Below are 26,294 nucleotides of genomic sequence, written 5' to 3'. Positions count from 1 at the left end.
GTACATTCCTCCGTGCTTGCAACAGCTCATATATACAGCACTCATTTACAGCAGTAATCTTTACCAGTGTTTGTCAGCCTTACCAAAACTGGGGCCTGGCAAATTCTTCCAGAACCTTCCATTTCACAACAGAAAAAATAAAATAAAAATGATATATATATATATATATATATATATACACACACTCACACAATAAAAGTATGGGAATTCAAAATATGCCTTAAAATGCTAGAAAGATCTGTATGGGGCTGGATGTCATTGTAGGGGGGAATTTGTGATTCTGTAGCAGACTTGGTGGCCATGTAAGGGATGAGTTTTCTGGAAGGGGTGGGCTATGGGGGCTGGGATCTCTGGAGGGGCTGGGGGTCTCTCCAGGAGGTTGGGAACTTTGGGGGCACTGTGGGAGGTTGAAGACTGCTCTGGGAAGTTGGAAGGGCGCTGTGGAGGCTGAAGAGCACTGAAGTCCATGATGGAATGTTGGGGCACTATGAGACCTGGGAGGCACTGTAAAAGCTTAGGGGATCTGGAGCTGGCTAAAGGCTTGGTCAGAGGAATGCCATGCCCTGGTCATGGAGAACCACTGACCCTTTACAGCACTTTTCCCCCGCAGCAGCCATATATACAGTACAGTATATGCTACAACCAAATATGTAGTTCTCCTCAAGCACAGACTCTAGATATCGGTGTTGTACCTTCCCATACATCAGCCATGATGTACTGTCTACTCCCAACCATTTATACAGTACCTTTGTAACAAAGACAAAAGTGGCAAATGGTGAAATGAATGCACTTCGATCCTTAATGATGTTCCTCTTTCAAAAGACTGCTTGACATTTTTGTCTTTGTGGAGTCAGGTGAGCTCTGTTTGTTCCCTGCTATTAGGGCCTTTCTTTTACTGTGGGTCCTCACTACTGTGGCTCTCTATGTACAGACCAAGCATACTGGGCACTAATTTAATCTAATGCCACCCAATTCACAGGTGTTACAACTAAAATGGCATAATTTTTCTGCTCTCAGCTGAACGAGACCACACAAACCCAAAGGAAAAGACTAGTTGAAAATTCAAACACTGGTAACTTTATTCATAAGGACAATATGAACAGAGCGCCCATGTCTAGGACCAGCTCCTGCAAAGAGGTTCACCCACAAGCCTGGGCCCAATTGTGGAATATAGGTCACCTCTACAATTGAGCCCATCCTTGTGGGTGAAACCCAATAGAACAGAAGTGCCAGGCGGGTTCACGCTGCCTGGATGATTAAAGTCACAAGTGTTTGACTTTTCTTACAATGCAACAAGTCTTCTTCTTTGGGTTTGTGCAGCTGGCATTTAGCATCTCATCCTCCATGAAGGTGACCCATTTCAGGGTTTGGAAGCTCCGGATCCCAAACTTTTGACATAGGCTGTGTTGTAGTGTACAAAATGGGACAGTCTGAAGTATATTACATACAACATTGTGTAGGGAGAGAAAACCCCCACTATTCACCCCCATACCCTATAAGACCCAATTAATCACCCCAATACGCTCATCACATCTACCATGCTCCCGAATACACTCAGGATATATCACTATTTACCACTGTGCATCCCAATACACTCAGCAAGCCCCACCATGTACCCAAATACATTCAGCCCGTTCCACTATGGACCTTCATACACAAAGTACACCCCGGCATGCACCCCGATAAATCAAACATTCCACACCACTCACCCCTGTACAACAAGCACACCTATAAACAAAGCACAAACATTTATGTACCCTAATACACACAGATTACCACACCATGCACCCCCATACACTTTATGCCCTATCATCCACACCTTTACACTCTGCATACTCTACTATGCACCCCCATACACTCATCATGCACCACCAAGCACCCCAATTGACAGCATATAATACCATGCCTCTCAATACAGTAAGTACAGCCCACAATTAATTCCCATGTAGCTTCATATACTGAGCATGCTTCACTATGTACCCTAATATATTTAGCATGCCACACCATACAACCCAATGCACTTAGTACACCCCACCTTTCATCCCCATGCACACAGCAGGGTTTGTTACATAGCTCAATACACACAGCAAGCTCAACCATGTACTCCAACAAACTCAGAATGCCACACCATGCACTACTATATACTTCGTATGGCTCACCATGTACCTTGATACACTCAGCATGCCAACCTTTTACCTACATGCACCCAGCACATCTCGCCATACACCCCGCTACATGCAACTTACCTTACCATGCACCCCCATACAATCAGCACACCCAACTATACACATCAATAAACCTCACCATACATCCCCATACTCATCACACCATGTCATACCCTCCTCAGAGCTCTTGTTAGTGGATCAGCCCATTGACAGTTGTGGCAGATATGCACATCATGGCCAATGACATGAAGCTCCAGCCACTTGCTGCTCATTACCTGCCCACCCTCAAAATGCTGGCCGTGTTCACACAACTCTATAAAGCGAGAGGGCATAGGTCAAGGTCCCTTTCTGCATTTGGTCTTTAATATATCTATGGTTTGGGGTGATCACCTTTATGTCCTGTAATGCCGCGTACACACGATCAGATTGTCCGGCGTACTTAGTCCGCCGAAACGCATTTCAGCGGACAATTCGATCGTGTGTGGGCTTCAGCGGACTTTTCCAGCGTGAAGTCCGGCGGACTAAGAAAGTATTTTTGCACTCCAATCTTCCCGTCAGACTTGGGTTTCAGCGGACAATATGTTTGTCAGTATGCTAGTACGGCGGACTGTGTGTCCGTGTGTGGCCAAGTCCGTTCGGTAGAAAGTCCGTCAGACTATCCGCCGGATTGTATGTCGGACTAAGTACGCCAGACAATTCGATCGTGTGTATGCGGCATAAGGCACAGTTGGTCATCAAGCACTATAACACCAACAATAGAAATGGGGTATATTCAGGCCCTGGGACACTGGAGAGAACAGCTTTTGCCTTCCTCTGGATCAAGTGTGTGTATAGGATTGTAAAAAAATGTCTCCCCCTTTTAATGCTTGAACTAGATGGCCTTGTGTCTTTTTTCAACCAGACTGACTATATATGTAACTGACCCCTTGAGCTAACATCACAGAAAAGAAGCCCATACTATTATGTATCTGTGTTTTCCTTTCTTCATGCTAGTTATGGTCCATTTGAATTGAACTTCACTGGTGGGATTATTAGCTTTTTGTACATACAGGTTCGGATGTTCCCCTCACACATTCGGCATGAAACAGGATGGTATTATCAGTGTAAACTGCCACCCCCAAGGCAACAACACAGCAAACATTATATAAAAAAAAAAAGTGTTATATTTATAACTACTTTTGAGTAAGTTACGAAAATTAACAGCCTTTATTTACACTTGTAATCACACGCGTCGCCCTTGATCTAATCACGCCTCGGCATTTTTTTGGGCTCATTGTAATACATATGCAGACATACTTCCTGCTGTTACACTGGAGGTGTTTGCAAGATGCAGGCAACAAACAACAGTTTTTGCATGTTACTTAGCAAGTTTCATGCACAGACACAAAACAAGGAAAGGAAAAAGTTTTGATCGAGAGAACATAATCAACAACTAACACACTGTTTTAAGATCGTTACTCCTAGTACCATTACCAGTGCATGTGTTCTACAAATCCAGAAGGAGGGAATACATTTCAGGATGAGATTTTTTTTGTTTTTTTGTTTTATCACACCAGCTAACACTGAGCAGTAGCAATCTTGCTTTCAAATGGTGCACATCTAAAGCCGCATACACACGATCGGACTTTATACAAACTTTCCCATGGATTTCTGTAGAAAGGGCGTTGCCCGTGAACTTGTTATGCATACACGCGATCTGACTTTTTCAGCCAACTTTCACCAAATCATGTGGTTTTTCTGCTCTTCACCGCCACCTTTGGTCAACTTCTGTATTGTTGTCTGATCTTTTTCATTGGTTTTGAGCATGTGTGTTTGTAAAGTCCGATAGTTTTCTGTACACACGATTGAACTTTGCTCCATCACACCGATGCATTTTTAATGCTTTTTGCATTTTGCAGATTTGCACTACCGAACGTGTTCTATAGGAAACCATGTTAAATAAACTGTAGTGCAAATCTACAAAATGCAAAAAGCACTAAAACTGTATAGGTGTGAATCCAGCCTTATGTTATCGAAAAGTTTGTACAGCCAACAAAAGTCAGATGAAAACCGAAAAAGTTTGTCCGATGGAGCATTCACACGGTCTGATGTTGCCTTAAAACAGCTAATCTGTATGTTTGTCTTCAAGAAGTCAGATCGTGTGTACAGGCCTTAAGGTTGGTCATTGGTGGATCAAATTGCTGCAAATTCCTGTTGAATTGGCTAAATTTGAGCCATCGATGACCCTGCAAGCACCATCTTGCTTGATAATGTAATTTAAAATTCGACTGAGCTAGGTGGAAAAAGATCAGTTGAGCAGTGACTCTATCACAACCCCCATATCCAGTTGCTTGTCTCAACTCCAAGCACTTTTTCAAGACAAATGACAGCAAGGGGAATGCAAATGACAGCAAGGGGAATGCAGAAGGACCAACGTCCCCTCTCCCTCTGCATTTCTCTTGCCACCACTTCTCAGGAAACTGCTCTGAGCCAAGGCAAGCGCCCCTCTCCTTTCTAGCTATGTTGTCAGACAACCACAGGGGGAAGAGGGGTGGCCAGCATGATCTTATAGCAAGGATTACAAAGCACCTAGCAACATGGGACGAAGTACTACATGCACTTTGTTCCACATGGGACAGATCAGTGGAAAAAAAAAATGATAGTTCTGTAACTTTTTGCTGCTGAGTTCTGGCACTTTAAGTGGCCTTGATGCATGAGGCCAATCGGAGGGGCTTTCAATCAGATGGCACTTTGATTAGCTGCACATTGATGGTGTAATCAGGAACCCGTCCTACTGGCTCCTGATCATTTGTAGTTGACCATGAACTTTCGGTGAGAGTTTGGTCACAGTACTGGGGTGTGCTGATGGAGAATGCCCCAGAACAACACAATGATGCCTATAAAGTTGCCGCATATATGCATAAGGCTGTTGTAGAAGTTTAAAATAGCGCTGAAGGCTGCTGTAAGTTCTGTTTCTTTTTACCAGATCTGGAAAGATTCAGGTGTAAACAAATTCGATTCACATTCACCTTTCCATAAAGCTGCATGGAGCTTTCAATCGGGTCCCTCTGAAAAACAGACAAGCAAACTGGTTTGGGATACCTGTGTGAAAGGGGCCTTAGAGTGCGTTCACATAAGGTGCATGTGTTTGCAATGAGTAATGCAAGCTAAACCAAAGGGCATGTGGAAAACAATTGTTTACATACTGTAGTTGCATAGTAGGTGAGGTTGAAAAAAGACAAAAGTCCAACCTATGTGTGTGATTATATGTCAGTATTAGATTGTATATCCGTGTACGTTGTGGTCGTTCAGGTGCTTATCTAATAGTTTCTTGAAACTATCGATGCCCCACGCTGACACCACCACCTGTGGAAGAGAATTCCACATCTTTGCTGCTCCTACAGTAAAGAATCCTCTAAGTAGTTTAAGGTTAAACCTCTTTTCTTCTAACTTTAATGAGTGGCCACGTGTCTTCTTAAACTCCCTTCCGCAGAAATCACAAAAAAAAAAAAACAGTTGTATCCCTATTGTGGGGTCACCAGTACGGAATTTGTATATTGAAATCATATCACCTCTTAAGCGTCTCTTCTCCAGAGAGAATAAGTTCAGTGCTCGCAACCTTTCCTCATAACTAACATCCTTCAGACCCTTTATTCGTTTTGTTGCCCTTCTCTGTACGCTCCATTTACAGTACATCCCTCCTGAGGACTGGTGCCCAGAACTGGACAGCATACTCCAGGTGAGGCCGGACCAGAGTTTTGTAGAGCGGGAGAATTATCGTTTTATCTCTGGAGTTAATCGCCTTTATAATGCCAATATTCTGTTTGCTTTGTTAGCAGCAGCTTGGCATTGCATGCTATTGCTGAGCCTATCATATACTAGGACCCCCAGACCCCCGTGAGTAGATTGCATATTTTTGCATTATTTTAATTTGCTATGTAGTTGTCCTGCGGAGAAGTTATTACTCTGCTTAGCTAAATACAATTCAAATCACCCCATACCCCAGGTCATGTATGAATAAATTTAAAAATAGGATTGGTCCCAGGAAAGAACCCCGGTTGGACCCCACTTTCCACCCCTGACCATTCCGAGTACTCCCCATTTATCTCTGCCCTCTGAAATCTCCCTTATAGCAAATTTTCAATCCATGTACTCACCCTACGGGCCATGCCAACGGACCTTACTTCGTACAGTAAACCTTTACGGGGAACAGTGTCAAATGCTTTTGCAAAATCCAGATACACCACATCTACGGGGCTTCCTTTATCTAGATGGCAGCTCACCTCTTCATAGAAGATTGGTTTGGCAAAAATGATTCTTCATGAATCCATGCGGATTACTGCTAATGATACCGTTTTCATTACTAAAATCTTGTATATAGTCCCTTATCATCATAAATAAATAAGTTTCAGTATATATGTCATAGTTTGAAGACACTACAGAAGCAGAATAAATTTTTGCCCTAATGTATGAAGAAATGTAATTACATTTTTTTTTAATGGATATGCTTTATAACAGAAAGTAAAAAATATTGTTTTTCTTTTCAAAATGTTTGCTATTTATTTCGTATATAGTGCAAAAAAAAAATGTAAAACCCAGTAGTGATCAAATACCACCAAAAGAAAGCTCTGTTTGCGGGGGAAAGTTTATACAAATTTTGTTTGCTTACAGTGTTGAATGACCGCACAATTGCCAGTTAAAGTAGCGCAGTGCTGAATAGCAACAAATGGCCTGATCATGAAGGGGGGAAAATCTTCCAGAGCTGAAGTAGTTAAAGCAGCTTTAAGACCAGTATAAGACAAACCAAAAAAGAAAGGAAGACAACAGCATATGTGAGGTACTCTGTGGTTTATTATGAACATGTACAGATATTTACAAGCAAAAATGGTTTTGTGATAAGGGACAGCCACGCAGATCTGTGTTACTCTTCTAAGCGTTTTTCAGCTCTGTGTCACAGGTGGAATAGAAAGTTGATTTCTGTGTCATATCAATGTGCACCGGGCAGGGCAGAACAGGGCTTAAGCCATCTACATATGAACCTGCTTGAAATGAGGCACTTTCAGCAGATCAGGTTAAGGGTTCAAATATGCGCATGATACATATGTAACAAGGCTAGTTATTTGGTGCCGGGAAGGCTCAAACACAGCACTCAGGTGAAAAAGGCATGGCATCCTCTTACCATTTCTCCACTTCTGTTCATTCACATCCATCATTTACAACTTAAAAAAATAAAAAAAGGATTTCTTATACACATATATACCAATGTACGATGTGCCTAAGTGAGACTTGTGCGGAGTGGCACAGACAGACGTGATCCCAGGCTCATACATGTGAGAATGCAAAAACGCCAGGCTATGAAGCCATCCCGCTGGACATTGAGAGGTTCCAGAACTTGGTCCTCACCAGAGAGGAGCAGGTGAATCTCTGCGGTTGTTGAGGTCAGACGTAGAAATGTTGGTGAGGTTTTGGATGGATTTCTCTCTCCAACAGCTTACATACAAATGTGGCGAGGCTCATAAATTGTCCATCTTGGCCCGTTTGGAAGATCGAGATAGATGCTGTCCAAAGAAGAGAATTTCAGTGAGATATACAAGTGCACCACAGCTAAATTCACAGGTCTCGTAGCATGCAGCTAAACGCAACAGTTTTGTATGAATTTTAAACCTGTAAACTATTACAGTCAAGGTTCTCCATTCTAGGATTTACTGTACTGAAGTGATGTTTGAAGTCGAATTCTTACCCTTCATTTTAGCTTCAGATTGAGTTGAGGAGAGTTAACATCTCTGTCAAGTTTTTACTTTCGTCTGTGATCACTTTGAGGAGATTCTCCTTCACCCCCTATTAGGGTTGCACCGATGCTTCTTTTTAAATCAGCAAGTACATGTACTGATACTTTCAGGTGCGATTTGCGTAAATACCCCAATAAAATTGGCACAGAACGCACTGCAAAGAATTGCATGAGATTTCCCCGACTGCGTGTGTGTGTATAGAAAGGGATTAAAGCACCACCTAGTGGGCAGTTTAAAGAAAAGGTTAGATGTTTGGCCACATGCAAAATAATCTACAATCAACATAGGTGTCCCGGTCCGCCAATGATAGCAAATCAGGGCCACTGGAGGTACGCACAGGGCCATAGGAGTAGTTCCGGGTACCTGTGAATATAGGGCGGAAGTGATGTCAAGTTGGGGGTGGACTGCCTCTACATCTCCTTCAGCGGCCCTAATTTGCTACCATCGATGGACCAGGATGCCTATGTAGACCATTTTGCATGTGGCTACATATGTTCTGTGAGTCCTAACATTTTTTAAACTGCCCACCAGAGGGCGCTTTAATACCTTTCTACACACACACGACCAGTGGGGGGAAATTGCATGCGATTCAGACACAAATCGCGCTGCAAAGTATCGGTTTCGGTATTGGGAGCTTTTGGAAGAGTACCGATATGCGCACAAATGCTTGTTATTAGCACCGACATCAGTGCATCCTTACTTCCTATTCCTGTGATGCCCTTACAAGCAATGGGGGTGCAGTTTTCATTGGGACAGGAAGGCACAGACAGAAATAAAACATTGTCAAACATTTCCCAGAATTTCCTGTAGTGAAATTCTGATCTCTCCCAAGCGAAATATGCCCTCCAAGTTCAATGATAACTTAGCATTGTGGGAAGACCAACTTCAGAGATACCCGATTGACTTGGAACTTACACAGGGCAAATGAATTGCTTGGCAAGTATATGCAGCAGGGAGGCAAAGCATAAGTTCATTTCATGTACAAAGGACATTTGTATTCCCCACCCACCATGATACCAGCCAGCTGCACCAGGCGTATGGGCTGGAAGGCCGAAGTCATGGTATGTGCTGGAGTGTTGATGCCATTGGTATTAGCCTGGTGGGCCAATGTCATGGTATAGACTTAAAGGGTGATGCCAGAGTATTGATGGAAGGTGATGTCATGCCATGCCCTAGAGCAGGGATCTGCAATTAGCGGACCACCAGCTGTTGCAAAACTACAAGTCCCATCATGCCTCTGGCTGTAATGCTTGTGGCTGTCAGAGTCTTGCTATGCCTCATGGGATTTGTAGTTCTGCAACAGCTGGAGGTCCGCTAATTGCATATCCCTGCCCTAGAGAATCAATGTCATGGTGCTTGTTGCTATGCTTATGTCATAGGCCGATGTCGTGGTGCAGGCTGCAGGGCTAACGTCATGGTATTTTTGGTTTTCTGTTTATCGCCAAGCCATATTTTCATTTAGGATAGCACTGGATATGATCACACACAGCAGTTAAAAAAATTAGGTGTGCTAAGACATACCGTTCCCTGCTGGTAAAAATGTGGCGCTAGCTCCAACAGCCATGCAGATTCAACAGCTGTCACATCCCGCATGTAGTACTTGTTGGTTTGGACAACCTCACTAAACAGCACCCTGTAGGAGAAAGAAGAATATGAGCATCACCTTTCTCTATGCAGATACCTCACCTGGCAAAGATCATCAGTATATATATAAAAAAAAAAATAAAAAAAAATGTAAATACTTTTTTTTTTTAACTTCATCTTAAAAAAATCCAAACTACCTTTCATTTTAAAAAATTTGGTCTGTATTTAAATATTCTTTACAAGACATAATTCTTACAATCCAACTGTATATATAGAGAGAATAGCACATTTATCTTATACAAGTGTTTTTTATTTTTAATGCAGACATGAATACTATCCTTGTCCAGTAACATGTCACTGATTAGTCAGTCTACTTAGTAAGTGGGTCAGCCCTCTACAATTCACCAACGGTGTCTGGTCCTTTTATGTGGTATTAGGATTTTCTAAAGAAACATGAGCCTGATGATACATAAGTAGACTTAAATGAATGATACAAACCACTCACCAGTTTGGAGGCTTCTCTGCATATAGTACTGAAGATGGGTGTATATGTAACTCATGGCCATCTCGAACTGTCCTTAGGGAAAAAACAAACAACATATGATGACCATCTGGAGAACAGCACTATGTATGGTGGTCTCTACTGATAATTACAAATTGAGATCAAGATTTACTTCAGTAATTCAAACCTGAAAAGTTATTTGAAATTTCACAGTAGGGTCAAGATTTCAGTAACAGTAGTTAACCACTTGCTTACTGGGCATTTAAACCCCCCTCCTGCCCAGACCAATTTTTAGCTTTCAGCATTATCACTCTTTGAATGACAATTGCGCAGTCATACAACACTGTAGCCAAATGAGATTTTTATCATTTTTTTCCCATAAATAGAGCTTCCTTTTGGTGGTATTTGATCACCTCTGGGTTTTTCTTTTTTTTTTTATAAAAAAAAAAAAAAGACCGGAAATTTGGAAAAAAAATAAAAAATACAAAATAGTTTTATATTTTGTTATAAATTTTTCAAACAGGTCATTTTTCTCCTTCACTAATGTATGCTGATGAGGCTGCACTGACAGGCACCGATAGGCTGCATTGATGGGCACTGATGAGGTGGCATTGGTGGGCACTGATAGGTGGCACTGATAGCTGGCAGTGATTGGCACCACTGGTAGGCATTGATAGTTGGCACTGATATACACTGTGTGGGCACTGGCAGGTGGCACTGGTGGGCACAGATGAGGCGTCTGTGCCTCTTCCTCTTCGGGACCGATGTCCTTTACACAGAAGCTGGTGATCGATTAACGATCTTCTGTTTACATCACGTGATCAGCTGTCGTTGGCTGACAACTGATCATGTGGTAAGGGGCCAGGATCATTGACTCGATGATATAAAATGTTTCTTCCTGGCCTCTCAGAAATTTTCAGTGTACAGCGTCTGTGTGATTTTGTGCTGGAACACATGCATGGACGTCAAGTCATCCTGGGCAATCTAGACTGTCAAACAGCAAAGAAGACCAGGAGAAAAAAAAAAGTGCAAGTAAACCCATCAATTTAACCATTTGAAGAGACCGTTGCATTTCCGGCATGTGACGAGAATGTAACTGTCACATTGGTTGCGCTCGCAAACAAATTGTCAAACGATCCAATGACTACTATCATAACTGATCACATGTGCAGCTTCATGGCAGTTGAAGATCAAACCGAGGCCAAGATGGCAGCTTCCTTGGAGGAAAAAGATAGAAGGGTTTACTTCCACTTTAAACAAGTAAAACATACAGCAAATGGACTGCACATTATATTCAAGCGGATAAACATTAGTGGAGCTTGTGTATTTTATTGAATGTATTCAGTTACCTGTAGGCACCTGTGGAATGAAGCTTGGCAGCATTGGCAAAGAATCCAGACACTATACATCTTAATATGGGATCCGGATCACCTAAATAGAAAGTGGACATTTAATGTGAATTATTCAGTTGTGCAAGACCTTTTTTTGTGAAAAAAAAAAAAAAAAATTAAAAAGACAGGAAACTCTCAACAGTACTCATCAGGCATAACTACTGACAGGTAACCATGGGTGGCATATGCACTGTGCAATAGGCTCTCATGTTTTAACCACTTCCATACCGGGACCATGGCGAGTTTTTTAAAGTTGTATTTTTTTTTTTAAACACACACACAGTCACCAATGCAATACACAATCATCATATATCTGGTGTGGCGATGATCAAGGACACAGAATGGTTACCGTATGAAAAGAAGAAAAAACTATTGAAATTTTTAATTATATTATTTTCTTTTTAAACACACTGAACATAGCAATACAATGTTACCATAGTGATCGGGAGATTATATATATATATATATACACAATTTATTTTTTAAACATTATGATTGCTTATAGCAGTAAATGTCATTGCTATAAGCAAGTGAGATGTGAGGGGGTTCTCATAGGGTTCAATGTAATGTGCAATGGTGTTTATGTCTTCCTATAAAGCAATACTTCTATATTCATATTAAAGTGCAATGTGCCATAGTAAAAGAGATACAATCCATATACATAACTGTGAACAAAATAGTGAGAAATTAATAAAAGGTTGATAGCAAAAAACTCCTAGCAAATATGACTCTTCTGTGCCAATTATCTTCTAAGTGACATCATTAGTGAACAGTCCATCACCAACTGGAATTAATACACCCAATGTGCTCCATACATGGGTTCTGCTTACCAGATAGAGGTGACCTCTTTAATGAAAAAGCAGTAAAAAGTAAAGCTTTTAGCAAGATAAACTTGCTGCAATGAAGGAGACAGTTGAGGCAAAAATCCCTCCTCCACAAGACCATGGGTGGGGTCATTGCTGGCGTGCGTTCCACAGTCCAGCACGATCAACCAAGGGGACTGCAAGTAGCGTGACCAAGGAGCGCCTTGATGTACGTTTTGTATGGCTACATCATCAGGAAATGCTTCCCTTTTAGTCTTTTATCACATACCCCACCCATGGTCTTGCAGAGGAGGGATTTTTGCCTCAACAGTCTCCTTCATTGCAGCAAGTTTATCTTGCTAAAAGCATTACTTGACCTGCTTTTTAATTAAGGAGGTCACTTCTATCTGGTAAGCAGAACCCACATATGGAGCACATTGGGCGCATTAATTCCAGTTGGTGATGGACTGTTCGCTAATGATGCCACTTAGAAGATAATCAGCACAGAGGAGTCATATTTGCTAGGACATTTTTGCCATCAACCTTTTATTGATTTCTTACTATTTTGTTCACATTATGTATACAGATTGTATCCATTTTACTATGGCACATTGCACTTTAATATTAATATAGAAGTATTGCTTTATAGGAATACGTAAAACACCATTGCACATTACATTGAACCCTATGAGTGCCCCCTTATATCTCACTCACTATTATCTAAAGTAGATTCACCTACCTTGGCTGGGGGAGCAGCTGTTAATTTACGTTATTTTTTTGGCACGAGGTACCAACTTTCTAACATTGCTATAAGCAAGCATTTTACTGAATGAAATCGATTCAGTTTGTTTTGCTGTGGTTATCCCTGTCTCTACCATGTGGTCACTGTGACCACAGTTGCACACAATGGATGGCATGAAAGGAAGCCATCCATGCTTTACAATTACCATGTGATCTGCTGTAATTGGTCACAGCAATCACATGGTACTGGGCAGTGGGCCAGTACACTGATCAGTCATCGACTGTCTTCAATGGACAAAGCCAGCGGCAGATTGCCCCGCAGTACGGCCCCGCACGAGGCGCAATCCGGGAGTAACTTTAATCAGTTCCCACCCGGTCTATAGCAAAATGACAGCCGGGCAAAAACTGGTTAAAGTTTCAGATACTTTTGCCATTGTGTAAATAATGTTGGGTTACAAGGAGTTAATTTGGTATTAGGAATTAAAGTGGTTGTATGGTCAATTTTTTAACTTTTACCTACAGGAAAGCCTATAATAAGGCTTACCTGTAGGTAAAAAAAAATATCTCCTAAACCTGTACGGTTTAGGAGATATTCCCCTCGGTATGCGCCGCTGACTGCAGCGGCGCATGCGCACAAGGGGGTTCTCGGCGTGAAAATCCGGCAGCGCTCGTCCGGCCGGACTGAAATCTCCCGCGCGCATGCGCGGGAGTGATGATATCGCGGCTCCGGCCACTCACAGCGCCGGAGCCGCGATACCCGGAAGAGACGCATGTCAGCTCCCTCGGCGTGGATCGGGCCAGATGTCGGGGCCTCGTTCTAAGGTAAGTATTTCATAATGAGCTAGTATGCTGTGCATACTAGCTCATTATGCCTTTTGCTTTGCAGGTTTAAAAAAAAAAATTTGCGGGTTTACTACCGCTTTAATGCAATAATAAACCGGAAAACATAAATGTAATATATTACCTTTAGAATTAGTTTAAACGTCAGCTTTAATTTAGGGTTTAGATTAAGTTTTAGGGCTTAGATTAGTGTGATGGTAAAGATTTTGCGTCCGTCTAAGAGCCAGGTTAATTAAGGCCAGAAGGTGCTGAGAATGTATTTCTTGTACAGCTATCACCAGTGGTTGAGCTCCCAGTCCCCTCTCTGTCTCACCTTCACTGGAAGTTTTGGGTACTCTGAACTTGCCGAGCATTTTCTTCAGCTGTTCCCGCACTGTGACCGCTCTCAGAAGCCCCTTGTAGTTCAGGAAGTGTTGCTGACACCACTGTGAGCTCTTGTTAAACTAAAAAGGCAGAAACCGTTAATTGACACAAAATTAGAATAAAGATATCCATACGAATGGGAGAACACCCACACTATAAAGGCTCCCTTTCTGTGAACACAATTTTCAGGGTGGCCTCTTACAGCCTTTGAATATATAGTATCTCACAAAAGTGAGTACACCCCTCACATTTTTATAAATATTTTATTATATGTTTTCATGTGGCGGCACTGAAGAAATATCACTTTGCTACAATGTAAAGTAGTGAGTGTACAGCTTGTATTAGTGTAAATTTGCTGTCCCCTCAAAATAACTCGACACACAGCCATTATTGTCTAAACCACTGGCAACAAAAGTGAGTACACCCCTAAGTGAAAATGTCCAAATTGGGCCCAAAGTGTCAATATTTTGTGTGGCCACCATCATTTTCCAGCACTGCCTTAACCCTCTTGGGCATGGAGTTCACCAGAGCTTCACAGGTTACCACTGGAGTCCTCTTCCCCTCCTCCATGATGACATCACAGAGCTGGTGGATGTTAGAGACTTTACTCTCCTCCACCTTCCATTTGAGGATGCCCCACAGATGCTCAATAGGGTTTAGCTCTGGAGACATGCTTGGCCAGTCATCACCTTTAACCTCATCTTCTTTAGCAAAGCAGTGGTCATCTTGGAGGTGTGTTTGGGGTTATGTTGGAATACTGCTTTGTGGCACAGACTCCGAAGGGAGGGGATCATGCTCTGCTTCATAATGTCACAGTACATGTTGGCATTCATGGTTCCCTCAATGAACTGTAGCTCCCCAGTGCCAGCAGCACTCATGCAGCCCCAGATTATGACACTCCCACCACCATGGTTGACTGTAGGCAAGACACACTTGTCTTTGTACCCCTCACCTGGTTGCCGCCACACACGCTTCACACCATCTGAACCAAATAAGTTTATCTTGGTCTTATCAGACCACAAGACATGGTTCCAGTAATCCATGTCCTTAGTCTGGTTGTCTTCAGCAAACTGTTTTTGGGCTTTCTTTTGCATCATCTTTAGAAGAAGCTTCCTACTGGGAAGACAGCCATGCAGACCAATTTGATGCAGTGTGCAGCGTATGATCTGAGCACTGACAGGCTGACCCCCCCACCTCTTCAACCTCTGCAGCAATGCTGGCAGCACTGATATGTCTATTTCCCAAAGACAACCTCTGGATATGACATTGAGCACATGCACTCAACTTCTTTGGTCGACCATGGTGAGGCCTGAGTGGAACCTGTCCTGTTATACTGCTGTATGGTCTCGGCCACCATGCTGCAGCTCAGTTTCAGGGTCTTGGCAATCCTCTTATAGCCTAGGCCATCTTTATGTAGAGCAACAATTCTTTTTTTCAGCTCCTCAGAGAGTTCTTTGCCATGAGGTGCCATGTTGAACTTCCAGTGACCAGTATGAGTTAGAGCGATAACACCAAATTTAACACACCTGCTCTCCATTCACACCTGAGACCTTGTAACAATAACGAGTCACATGACACCGGGGAGGGAAAATGGCTAATTGAGCCCAATTTGGAGATTTTTACTTAGGGGTGTACTCACTTTTATTACCAGCGGTTTAGACATTAATGGCTGTGTGTTGAGTTATTTTGAGGGGACAGCAAATTTACACTGTTATACAAGCTGTACACTCACTACATTGTAGCAAAGTGTCATAAAAAGATATAATAAAATATTTACAAAAATGTGAGGGGGTGTATTCGTATTTGTGAGATATTGTATAGATTAAATATGTTTTGGCAAATACCTGAAAAAAAAAATTGCCTGTGTCCAAATATATATATATAGATCTCACAGTATATTATAAATGTATGTTATGGAGAAAAGATGCAAAAAAAAAAAAAAAAAAAAAAAACAGTTCCTACCTTGATAAAGGCCTCATACACATTTAACATGGTTAGATGATCCCCCTCTTCTACAGCAAATTTCCGATGTTCCCTTATCTGTTAACAAACATATTAAAGAAAAAAAAAAAACAGGTCCTACTTATACATTCCAAAATGTATACTTTTTGCACATGTCATACTATCCGTCCTGTCAAGATATTTATAAAAAGCCAATGGTAATCTTTTTCCTGTTCTTTTCAATTTTCAGAAATGCCATATCATTTTCATTGTAAAATGTCTTCCTGTGCATTACTGTAGTATATACTCTTAGTGTGGAGTTCACCCCCTATATCTGGTCCTACTGTGACTGCTAGGGATTGGCTCTGGCTTCAACTCCTTGCCATTTCCCTTTTGAGTGAATAATCTATATATTTCCATGGGGAAAAACTGGGGGCCAACATAATGTTGGTGTCATTAGCAACCTACCAGATGATCCACAACAGTAAAACAGGAAACAGTAAATAGAGAGGGACCAGGAAGCTTGTTTGCCACATTAGGCTAAGAAATAGTAATCCGTTTTCAGTGGGCACAGATCCCCAACCCATAGGAGCCCTTTACTTCTTTCCTGTACTTAACCCTTCCTGCAACCTTATCATCAATACTAACCTTTCTAGTAACCTATACTAATCTGCCCTGTTAACCCACGCAATCAGCCTTCCTGCAACCCTCACATTAACCTTCCAAGTAACCCTAACCCTCCCTGGATGACCAACACCGATTTTTCCTGTAACTTTAACACTGGCACTCCCAGCCAGTAACCCCCCCCCCCCCCCCCCCAACACTGGCACTCCCAGTAACCCCCCCCCCCCCAACACTGGCACTCCCAGTAACCCCGACACTAGCACTCCCAGTAACCCCGACACTAGCACTCCCAGTAACCCCGACACTAGCACTCCATGCAACTCTAAAACTAAAGCTCCCAATAAACCTTACACTTCCTTTTCCCCCACCTATAAAGAGAGAGGTGGAGAAGGTGCTTCTAAGTGTGGTAATAAACAGTTTATTAGACCAACACAATAAAATACACTTACAAGATATATTTGTGTAGGGCTCATCTGACAATCACAAACCAAGACCAGGTTCCTGCCCCTGTGGCTCAGAGTTCCCTAGCCAATGCCGGTGGGAGAGATGTATGAACCAATAGGAGGATCTTTCATCCGGGGGTAGCAGTGGAACTCACACCACACAGACCGAAAGTGACGCCAGGATGTGGTCGGTTACGCATTTCGGAGCATGCGCACAACGCTCCTTCCTCAGACCAAAAATCTTGGTCTAAGGAAGGAGCATTGTGCGGATGCTCCAAATTGCGCAACTGCCCACATCTTGACATCACTTCCGGTCTGTGTGGTCCACGAGCGTGGCGCGTGTTCCAGAACAACAAATTCTCTTCCTGTTGGTTCATCCATCCATCCATCCATTGGTTCATCCATCTCTCACACTGCTGCTGGGAGAGATGGATGAACGGATCTCTGATGTCAGGATGTGGGCAGTTACACAATTCAGAACATGCACACAATGCTCCTTCCTCAGACCAAGGTTTTTGGTCTGAGGAAGGAGCGTTGTGCGCATGTTCTGAAATGTGTAACCGACCACATCCTGACGTCACTTCCGGTCTGTGCATTCCATGACCGTGGCGTGCATTCCGCCGCAACCCCAGAACAACAAATTCTCCTCGCAATGGTTCATCTCTTCCACTGCTGCAGGTCGGCTAGGGGGCTCAGAGCCAAAGGGGGAAGAACCTGGTCTCAGTTCCCGATTGTCAGATGAGCCTATTATACACCTACATCTCATAATTGTATTTTATCGTCTAATAAACTGCTTAATACTGCACTTAGGAGTGCCTTCTCCAAATCTCTCTTTGCCAGCCAGAGTTGCTTCCACTCTTAAAAGAGCTGCTTGGGTGGCAGTGTTATTAGTTTCTACACCTCCAGCCCACACTCTTGGAATCCAAGGCTCCACTCACACTGATGCAGGATCCAGAAGTGCCTATGTTCTATTACCCTACCTAAAATCTTTATACTAGTGCACCCTGTAACCCTCCTTTTAACCCTTTCAACCCTCAGCACAGTGATCCTGGTGGCAGAACGGGTTTAAAAAAAAGGGGGGGGAAATCTCAATAGACAGCAATTATGTTTAGAAGAGAACAAACTATTCATCTCTCCAAAAGAAATGAAAAGCTTTGGGTAGAGTTCAAGTTTAAAGTTGCGCCATGCTTTCTACGTCTTGTAACTGTCAAACTCATCCTGTCTCCAAACTACGAATTTGCAGGCACTGAAAATGACACTTTTCTACATATGAAGATATAAAAAAAGCACAATAAATTAACTTCTTTGCCTGTGTTTTTGAACTTTGACAACTAGACTTCCAATTATAAAATTTCATAACAAAGTTTACTCACCGCTTGTGATTTCTGGTTTGGAGGAACAGCAAAGACATTCTGAATTTGCATCATAGCTGCAATACTTAAAATTTCAGCTGAGCATCCAAAATTGCCTTAAAAGAAATGAAATGTATAGTTTTACTTTTTTTTTTTTTTTTACACCCCCCCCCCCCCTTAAATTAAGAGATCATCTTAAAGTATTTATGTATCTTGATGTATTTATGGTTGTCAGTTTAAAGAAATTCAGCAGTCATTTTTGCAAAAGGCAGGCAGAGGGGATAGGACCAATCCCCAGCATTGCGGGCGGTCACCCAGCAGCTGACTTTTGCCCATTACTTGGTTACAAATCACTGCATATCTGTTTGTACAGAGAGGAGGACGAGAGCACCATCCGCACCTCCCGGCTCTCTCATCCTCTCACTACTTCTGTCGGCAACCCTGAATGCTGGGTGGGCCACCCGCCTTGTCCTTAACAAGGAGCAGGTGCAGGTTGTGCTCTTTCCCTCCTCCCTGTACACAGTAGTAGGGATGAGCTCAGGCGTGTTAGCATGGTCCACATGCAGAGCCCGCCAGGAAGTCGGTGCAGCATCGCGCTAATCACAGGCAGTGAGACATTGCCGGGATGTGCGGCTGCAGAGATCGGGGCAATGTGCCACTGCCTGTGATTAGCGCAGTGCTGCGCCGACTTCCTGACGGGGGCTCTGCACGTGGACCATGCTAACACGCCTGAGCTCATCCCTACACAGTAGTTAACACAGAATGCTCTCAGATTGGACTGTACAGGGCTTAATTACCTCCCCCACCTCCTCTCCAGTCTGCTCATGGCCTGGCAGCACAAATTGTGGATGGGGGCAGTAATCAAACCCTGTACAGCGAATCTAAGTTCTGTGTAATCTCCTGTATAGGACAGGAGGGAGAGGAGCTGTAAAAGGGGGGGGGGGGGGGGATTAGCACAGAGCAGCCCTAATCCTCTGGTCCCTCCTCTTCCTCATGAGCCACATAGGAAGCCACTTCCTATGGTGGCACACATGGCAGGCTCGCTCCTGAGCCTCGCTGTATGTCTATTGAGACAGACAGCAGGGCTTGGCTCCCTCACCATAGGATTTGATTACAGGAAAGGGAGCCATTGGCTCCTACTCCTACCAATCTGCCCAGTGATAGAGCTAGGAGAACCAGGACAGAGCCAGGAGAGCCTCAGCTCTTGTGAACATTGCTGGACCAAGATTGGGCTCTGGAAAGTATAAAGGGGAGCTGGGAGGCAGACTGGTCACAGAAGGTTTTTTTACCTTTAAATATAAAAGTGGGAGTAAACTCACATGCATGACTTGTACCTATAGGTTAGCCTATAGTAAGGATTACCTATAGGTACAGCAAATATCTCCTAAGCATGCAAGAAGATATTTACTTTGATGCAGCCAGTGACGTCAGCAGCACATGCGCTCTCTGAAAGAATGGCATACTGTGCCATTCCTTCAGGAGTACTGTGCTGTAAATGGCGGCTCCTGCATGCATGCGTGGGAGTTATGCTATTGCGGGTCCAGCTACTCACACAGCTGGAGTTCGCAAACCCGGGAGAAAGACCGGGTGAAGATGGAAGCACCTTCCGCAGTGACAGCACGTCGCTGGAGTGCTTTGTTTTAATGTAAGTTTCACATAATGTGCTAGTATGCAATGCATACTAGCACATTATGGCATTGCCTTGTAGGATTTAAAAAAAAAACAAAAAAAAAAAAAAAAAAAAACAGCAATTTACTACCGCTTTAAGGTTAAAAAAAAAAAAAAAAAACCTTAAGGCTTTAGAAACACTTTAAGCTGCCCCAGGTTTGCCAATTTAGGCTAACGCCTTCTCCTGAAGCACCTAGTTGTGTCTCCACACACTGTGTGCATCAATAGAAATACACAGCCCTGTAGCCTAGAATGGCAAAATGAAAAAGAAAGCAAACTGGTAACAACTATAATGCACAATTTTTGGTGTGGTAGCCAAAAAAGAAATAATACAGGTTAATGATCTTCGGTCACAATGAATAATGAGAGGTCTTCCAACAACATTCATCAATCCATACTTTAAAAATTTTCAGTAAGCATTATGGATATTTGTTTTACTTCAACTCTTGAAAAAAAATTGTTAAACTACCTTCAAGCAGATGTAAATGCTCATTTGAAATTTACCTGATTCTAAAAGCATCTTGGCAAACATAGGATTGAGAGGGAACTCCGCCATTCGCACACCAAGAGGTTCTGTCAGTCGGCAATGCTTATCCAGACCTAAGAGAAAAATTTCAAAGAGGGTTCTTTTGGTTATACCAATAATAAGCATTGGTTTATCTATATTAGGAGAATCCATTAGAGAAGATTGACACCATCATGTTTTTCTATTGGCTGCAGCAGGGATAGCAAAGACTTTAGGCGGCTTATCTTAACACAGAAGTCCCCAAGATACACTATATGGCCAAAAGTTTGTGGAAACCCATCCCGATTATGGAGTTCAGGTGTTTCCCGCTGAAGGGTACAGTTAATGCTGCAGCATACCACAACGAGCCAGGCGTACAAATGGAAACCCAGGAAGCCTTGAGAAATACCAAAACTCTTGCCGCTGCACCCAAAAGACCAGATGAGGACAAGCAAATAAAAACAACTCAGGGAGCGCTGATGGTAAAATGTCATAGATAACAACCGTGTTCACCATAATAGTTTATTGGCAAATATAAAAAATGTGTCATAAGTCTTAAACAGATAATGGAGCTTTATAGGAAAAATGGTAGTCAGCCAAACAAAATGAAATAAAAATGCCCTGTGGACTCCTGCACTCACAGTAGCTTTGACACTCACTCAAGAGCCAGAAGGCTGGATGGATGGCTGTCCCACCTCCACAAGGCATAGAATGTTGCGGGCACCCCTGGGGTCTGGAGGAGCCAGTAGACATCTAGCCAGGTAACAACCCAGGGATAGTGGTCAGATATCCAAGGTGCACCAGGGAAGGGGGACAATATGTGAACCCGAGGTCTCCACAGAACGCCCAAGGAGAAAGCGGAAAATGCCGGCTCCGCTACCAGATTATCCGAAGAATGGTGCGGATTATCCATTGGCCAGTAAGTCTGCCCATCATAGAGATGGGCTAACAGGAACGTGTAGGAGCAGGACTCAATGTCAAGCTCTGATTCTACCCAGAAGTGTTGGACCATTGGCTGTCAGAATTCCCCAGAATTTGGTTGCACAAGTGGGTGTAACAGGTACGCACAGAAAAGTCAGGATGCATTGGGATTGATTTACTAAACATGGAGAGTGCAAACTTTGGTGCAGCTCTGCACAGAGACAAATCAGTTTCCAGGCTTTATTGTCAAAGCTTAATTGGACAAACTGATGTTGGGAGCTGATTGCACCAGATTTTGCACTCTCCAGTTTTAGTAAATCAACCTCTATTCTGTCATGAAATCTGAGCTCCAAGCTAACAGGTAGACCACTTTGAAGTGCGCAGTCAACAATTTTGTTGTGATTTACAAACCTACAGACAGGCTTATAACATACATTCCCTTATCCTGCAATGCAGTTTCAGATGTTACCTCCCTGACTCCAGTCTATTCAATAGACTATAAATCACCATCATCGCCCAAGTCCAATTAGCTGTGATGTAACCCATCAAGGAGTAAAGCTAAGGCCGGGTTCATGCTGGTACGACAAACGCTCTGACATTGGGAGCTCTTGTCGCATGACATGTGAAAATAAATGTTTCCCTATGGGAGCCATCTTAACTAGTCTGACACAAGTCGGTTTGACTTTGAAAATGCTCCCTGCATTACGTTGGTCTGACTTTGATCCTAGTTCAGCCCACTGAAGTCGGATCAAAGTCGGATCGCCGTCTTAACTGACTCGACTTTGGCATGCAACATGTGCTCATGTTGATGAGGACAAGGGCCTCATCCCAATAACCCTGGCCATTGGTTGTTGGGGGTCTGCAGGCGGGGGGCTTATCAGAATCTAATCCCCAAATTTCGGCCCCCACCCTATGTGAATGAGTATGGGGTACCCATTCACCTAAAAAAAAAAAAAAAAGGTCAAAAAGAAAACAAACACATTACACAGGTTTTTAAAGTAATTTATTAAGGCAGCTCCATCTTCCGATTTCTTCTCCCCTCTCCGCCTTCCTCTGCCTCCTCCACTGACATCTTCTGCCTCTGCAGGTTCTTCTTCCCTCTCTGGGTCTTCTCCACTTTTCGCTGATGTCTTCTAGCCCTCTATGGTTCTTCTCCCTATGTCCTTTTTCCGATGTTGACTCGATGCTCTCTCCCGTCCTAATTCTGGGTGCGCAGTGTGCCACTACTTATATTGGCATGGGCGGAGTCACCGAGTGATGTCATATGGAGGCCCCACCCCTTATGGCATCACCACCCGGGGACATAATGTGGCGGTGGCGTCATAAGGGGCGTGCCTCCGGTGACCCCGTCCCATGTCAATATAAGTAGTGGCACGCCGTGCACCCAGCATTAGAGCGGGAGAGAGCATTGAGTCAACATCAGACCCGGACAGCGGAGAAGACAGCGGACAGTGGGAGAAGAATCGGAGAGGGCTAGAAGACAATCGGTGCAGAGCAGAGAAGACCCGGAGAGAGGAGAAGAGCCGGCAGAGGCAGAAGACATCGGAAGAGACGACGGAGCTGCCTTAATAGATTACTGTAAAAATCTGTGTAATGTGTTTTATTTCTGACATTTTTTTTTTAGGTGAATGAGTAGGGGTACAATGTACCCCATACTCATTCACATAGGGTGGGGGCCCAGAATCTGGGGGACCCCTTTGTTAAAGGGGGCTTCCAGATTCCAATAAGCCCCCACCTGCAGACCCCGACAACCAACCGGCAGGGTTGTCAGGAAGAGGCCCTTGTCATCAACATGGGGACAAAGTGCTTTGGGGTGGGGGGCCCCCCTTCCACAAAGCACCGACCCCCCCCCCCATGTTTTTTTGGCGTGGGGGTTCCCCTGAAAATCCCTACCAGACTGAAGGGCCTGGTAAGCTCTTGTAGGGGGAACCCATGCCAGGTTTTTTTACACTGTGTGCGAAGTTACCCCTAAGGATTCATACCAGACAATGCCTGGTAATGTCGGGGATCAAAGTCGGATCCTTGTTCATTGAAGTAGGATGGCAAGTCGCAGGGCAAAGTTGGATCCAAAGTGGCATGACTGTGGTGTTGAACCAGTGTGACCCCGGCCTGAATCAGGATGTACAATAGTAATCTTCCTGGCTGTGTAGTGTGGCAGAGGTACATAAAGCAGAGGTATAAACCTTACAAGTTTGGCTAAACAGAATGACAACCACTTTGCCAAAAAAAAGATACTATGTATGAATTTCAGCTATAATAAAATATATTTTGTACAGTACCAAATTGTCAGTTATTTTCAGTTCTTTAATCAATTGCTTAGGAGAAGAATACTTATTTATTCTGTTATACAATTTGGATTGCAATTCAGGTTCAACGGCCCATTAAAACAGATGAACAAATTCAAAGACATCTGATAAAGACATTAAGTTCTGTACCTCCTAATGCATACAGCAGCTCCAGTGCTTGAACCATTGACTGTGCAGGAGGTGGCTGTGCAAATACAAAATGATAAAGACAACACATTAGCATAGGATTCAGCACAAACTACACAGTAATTATCACAATTGTAGAAGCTAAATAAGCCTGTTAGAGAACCCTGATGCCGCAAGCTCTCCATTTAGCTAACAGTGACAAACACCCCCCTCTCTTTTTTTTAAGTAGAGATTTGGCCCAAAACCAAAAAAAGTGCAAGCAGAAAGGTTTTTACATACTAGTGTCTCTTCCACAGTAAAGGCTTCTTACCTTCCTCCTTACAATCTTTTTACACTATGTACTGAGCTGTGCATGCTTAGCTCAGTGTGCATACACAACATCTGCTAGGCGCTGAGCTGAAATAAAAGTTAGCCACACATGAATCAAAATTTGGCTAGGGGATAGCCGAGATTTGATCTATCTATGGGTAGGCTGAGCCATGAATCGACTTTAATACAACCAGCCTGTCAGATGTTTTTACATTTGATTACTGCCGTTGGCTATAGCTGCTAGCAGTAATCATCGTGTTCTGTTGGCTGGGGACACAGTGGGAGGCATTCCCCCATCCGCACTGACTGTGTTGATGGGGGAATCGACAAAGACAACGAGCAAGCAGATTTCTTTACTTCCAATTGTGGTTTAAGGAAAGAAAATGGAATCATCTATGGTGTCTTTAACTCCCATGTGTGGCAGCCAAGACACCTCACTACAACCGATTAAGATGGCTGATGACCTTGAACCCTAAAAAAAAAGCCAGGGAGATGTGAAAGCCTACAAGGAAGCTTGTCACATTGCAGGAAAGGAGGTAATAAGTAAGAGTTTAGTTCTTACTAGTGCTTTAAGAGCAGCTGTCTCACATACAGCTGCCTGAAGTACCATCCAAAACCCTGAAGCTATGGCCGAATCCTGCCTCATAGTGCCATCCAAAATCCTAAAGCTATGGCCGAATCCCGCCTCATAGTACCATCCAAAATCCTAAAGCTATGGCCGAATCCTGCCTCGTAGTACCATCCTAATCCCTGAAGATATGGCCAAGTCCTGCCTCGTGGTACCATCCAAAATCCTGAAGATATGGCCGAATCCTGCCTCGTGGTACCATCCAAAATCCTGAAGATATGGCTGAATCTTGCCTCCTAGTACCATACAAAACCCTGAAGCTGTGGCCAAATCCTGCCTCGTAGTAACATCCAAAACCCTGAAGCTAAGGCCAAATCTTGCCTCGTAGTACCACCCAAAAGAAACCCTGTAGCTTGAGCCAAATCCTGCACTGTTCTGATGGGAAAAGCCCCTTCCCTCCTGAACCATACTAGGCTGCATGCCCTCAATATTGAGGGGGGGAGGCAGAGGGGACCCTGTGCCCCCCAACCCAAAGCACCTTGTCCCCAAGTTGATGAAGACAAGGACCTCTTCCTGGCAGACACAGTTGGAGAAAAGCTAAAGATGCAGGTCTGACCACTTACTTGTACCATGCATGCAATAGAAATGAAAATCAATAACAGCACAGGCCAGCAAGGGGGGCACGCATGCACGCCTTTAAACCAGAAAGTTCACCATTACACACGGAAAATGTAAAATGTACTGCTGGCGGGCGGAAAGTGGTTAAGATGCATCAACATCAACAGTACTCACGGCTCACCGATAAGAAATGGAAGCGCAGGACATTGTCTATGCCGAGTGCTTTCAGCTGCAAGATCACAGGTGACAGGTTACTTCTCTGCATTTCTGGGACAGTGGAAGGAGGAAGCTTTTGATAATCCTCCTCTGTGAGGAGCATAAAAATATAAATGAAGTCAGTAAATTCAGAAAATGTAAAAAGAATAGAAAAAAAAATGATTAAGACTGAAGTCAAGTCAATTAAAACACACAATGAAACATGCACACTTGCCAAAGGAACTGTATGTATATTCAGTTCTGAGTTTTACAAAGCTCAACTACGCAGCACAGTGACGCAGAATACACCACATTCTTTGCTGCAGTCATAGGCTACAGAAGGGATTCAGTGTTATCCTTTCCTTTTTAAAGCGGAGGTCCACCCTAAAGTGGAGCTTCCGCTCATTGGAACCCCCCCCCCCCCTCCGGCGCAACAATTGGCACCTTTCAGGGGGGAGGGGAGTGCAGGTACCTGTACAGTACAGGTATCTGCACCCACTTCCGGCATAGATTCTGCAGAAGCCACGCCCCTTTCCGCAGAATCTACGCCCCTTTCCGGAG

At 43.5% G+C, this 26,294-nt stretch overlaps 1 protein-coding gene across 2 annotated transcripts in view; it reads right to left on the bottom strand.

Moving 5' to 3' along the window:
* Positions 1–6,975: 6,975 nt before the first annotated feature.
* DHX35 (DEAH-box helicase 35) overlaps positions 6,976–26,294 on the bottom strand; it is a 66,458-nt gene continuing 47,139 nt past the window's right edge. Inside the window, exons 13-22 of one of the 2 annotated variants that reach the window (XM_077459124.1) lie at positions 25,720–25,844; positions 24,047–24,101; positions 20,690–20,785; positions 18,539–18,633; positions 16,120–16,197; positions 14,108–14,237; positions 11,369–11,450; positions 10,023–10,094; positions 9,455–9,566; positions 6,976–7,702 (exon numbers count right to left, since the gene is read on the bottom strand). In XM_077459124.1, the coding sequence (XP_077315250.1) occupies positions 7,658–7,702; positions 9,455–9,566; positions 10,023–10,094; positions 11,369–11,450; positions 14,108–14,237; positions 16,120–16,197; positions 18,539–18,633; positions 20,690–20,785; positions 24,047–24,101; positions 25,720–25,844 (890 nt within the window). In that variant the 3' untranslated portion in view covers positions 6,976–7,657. Of the gene's footprint in view, positions 7,703–9,454; positions 9,567–10,022; positions 10,095–11,368; positions 11,451–14,107; positions 14,238–16,119; positions 16,198–18,538; positions 18,634–20,689; positions 20,786–24,046; positions 24,102–25,719; positions 25,845–26,294 lie in introns of those variants that run through there. The other variant, XR_013263494.1, reaches the window with a different exon arrangement.

Source organism: Lithobates pipiens, unplaced genomic scaffold (assembly GCF_037356315.1).
Source record: "Lithobates pipiens isolate NorthernLeopardFrog02 unplaced genomic scaffold, aLitPip1_a1.2 Scaffold_28, whole genome shotgun sequence".
NCBI lineage: Eukaryota > Metazoa > Chordata > Amphibia > Anura > Ranidae > Lithobates > Lithobates pipiens.
Note: the sequence above shows the minus strand (reverse complement) of the source record. Positions and strands in the feature narration are given on the sequence as shown.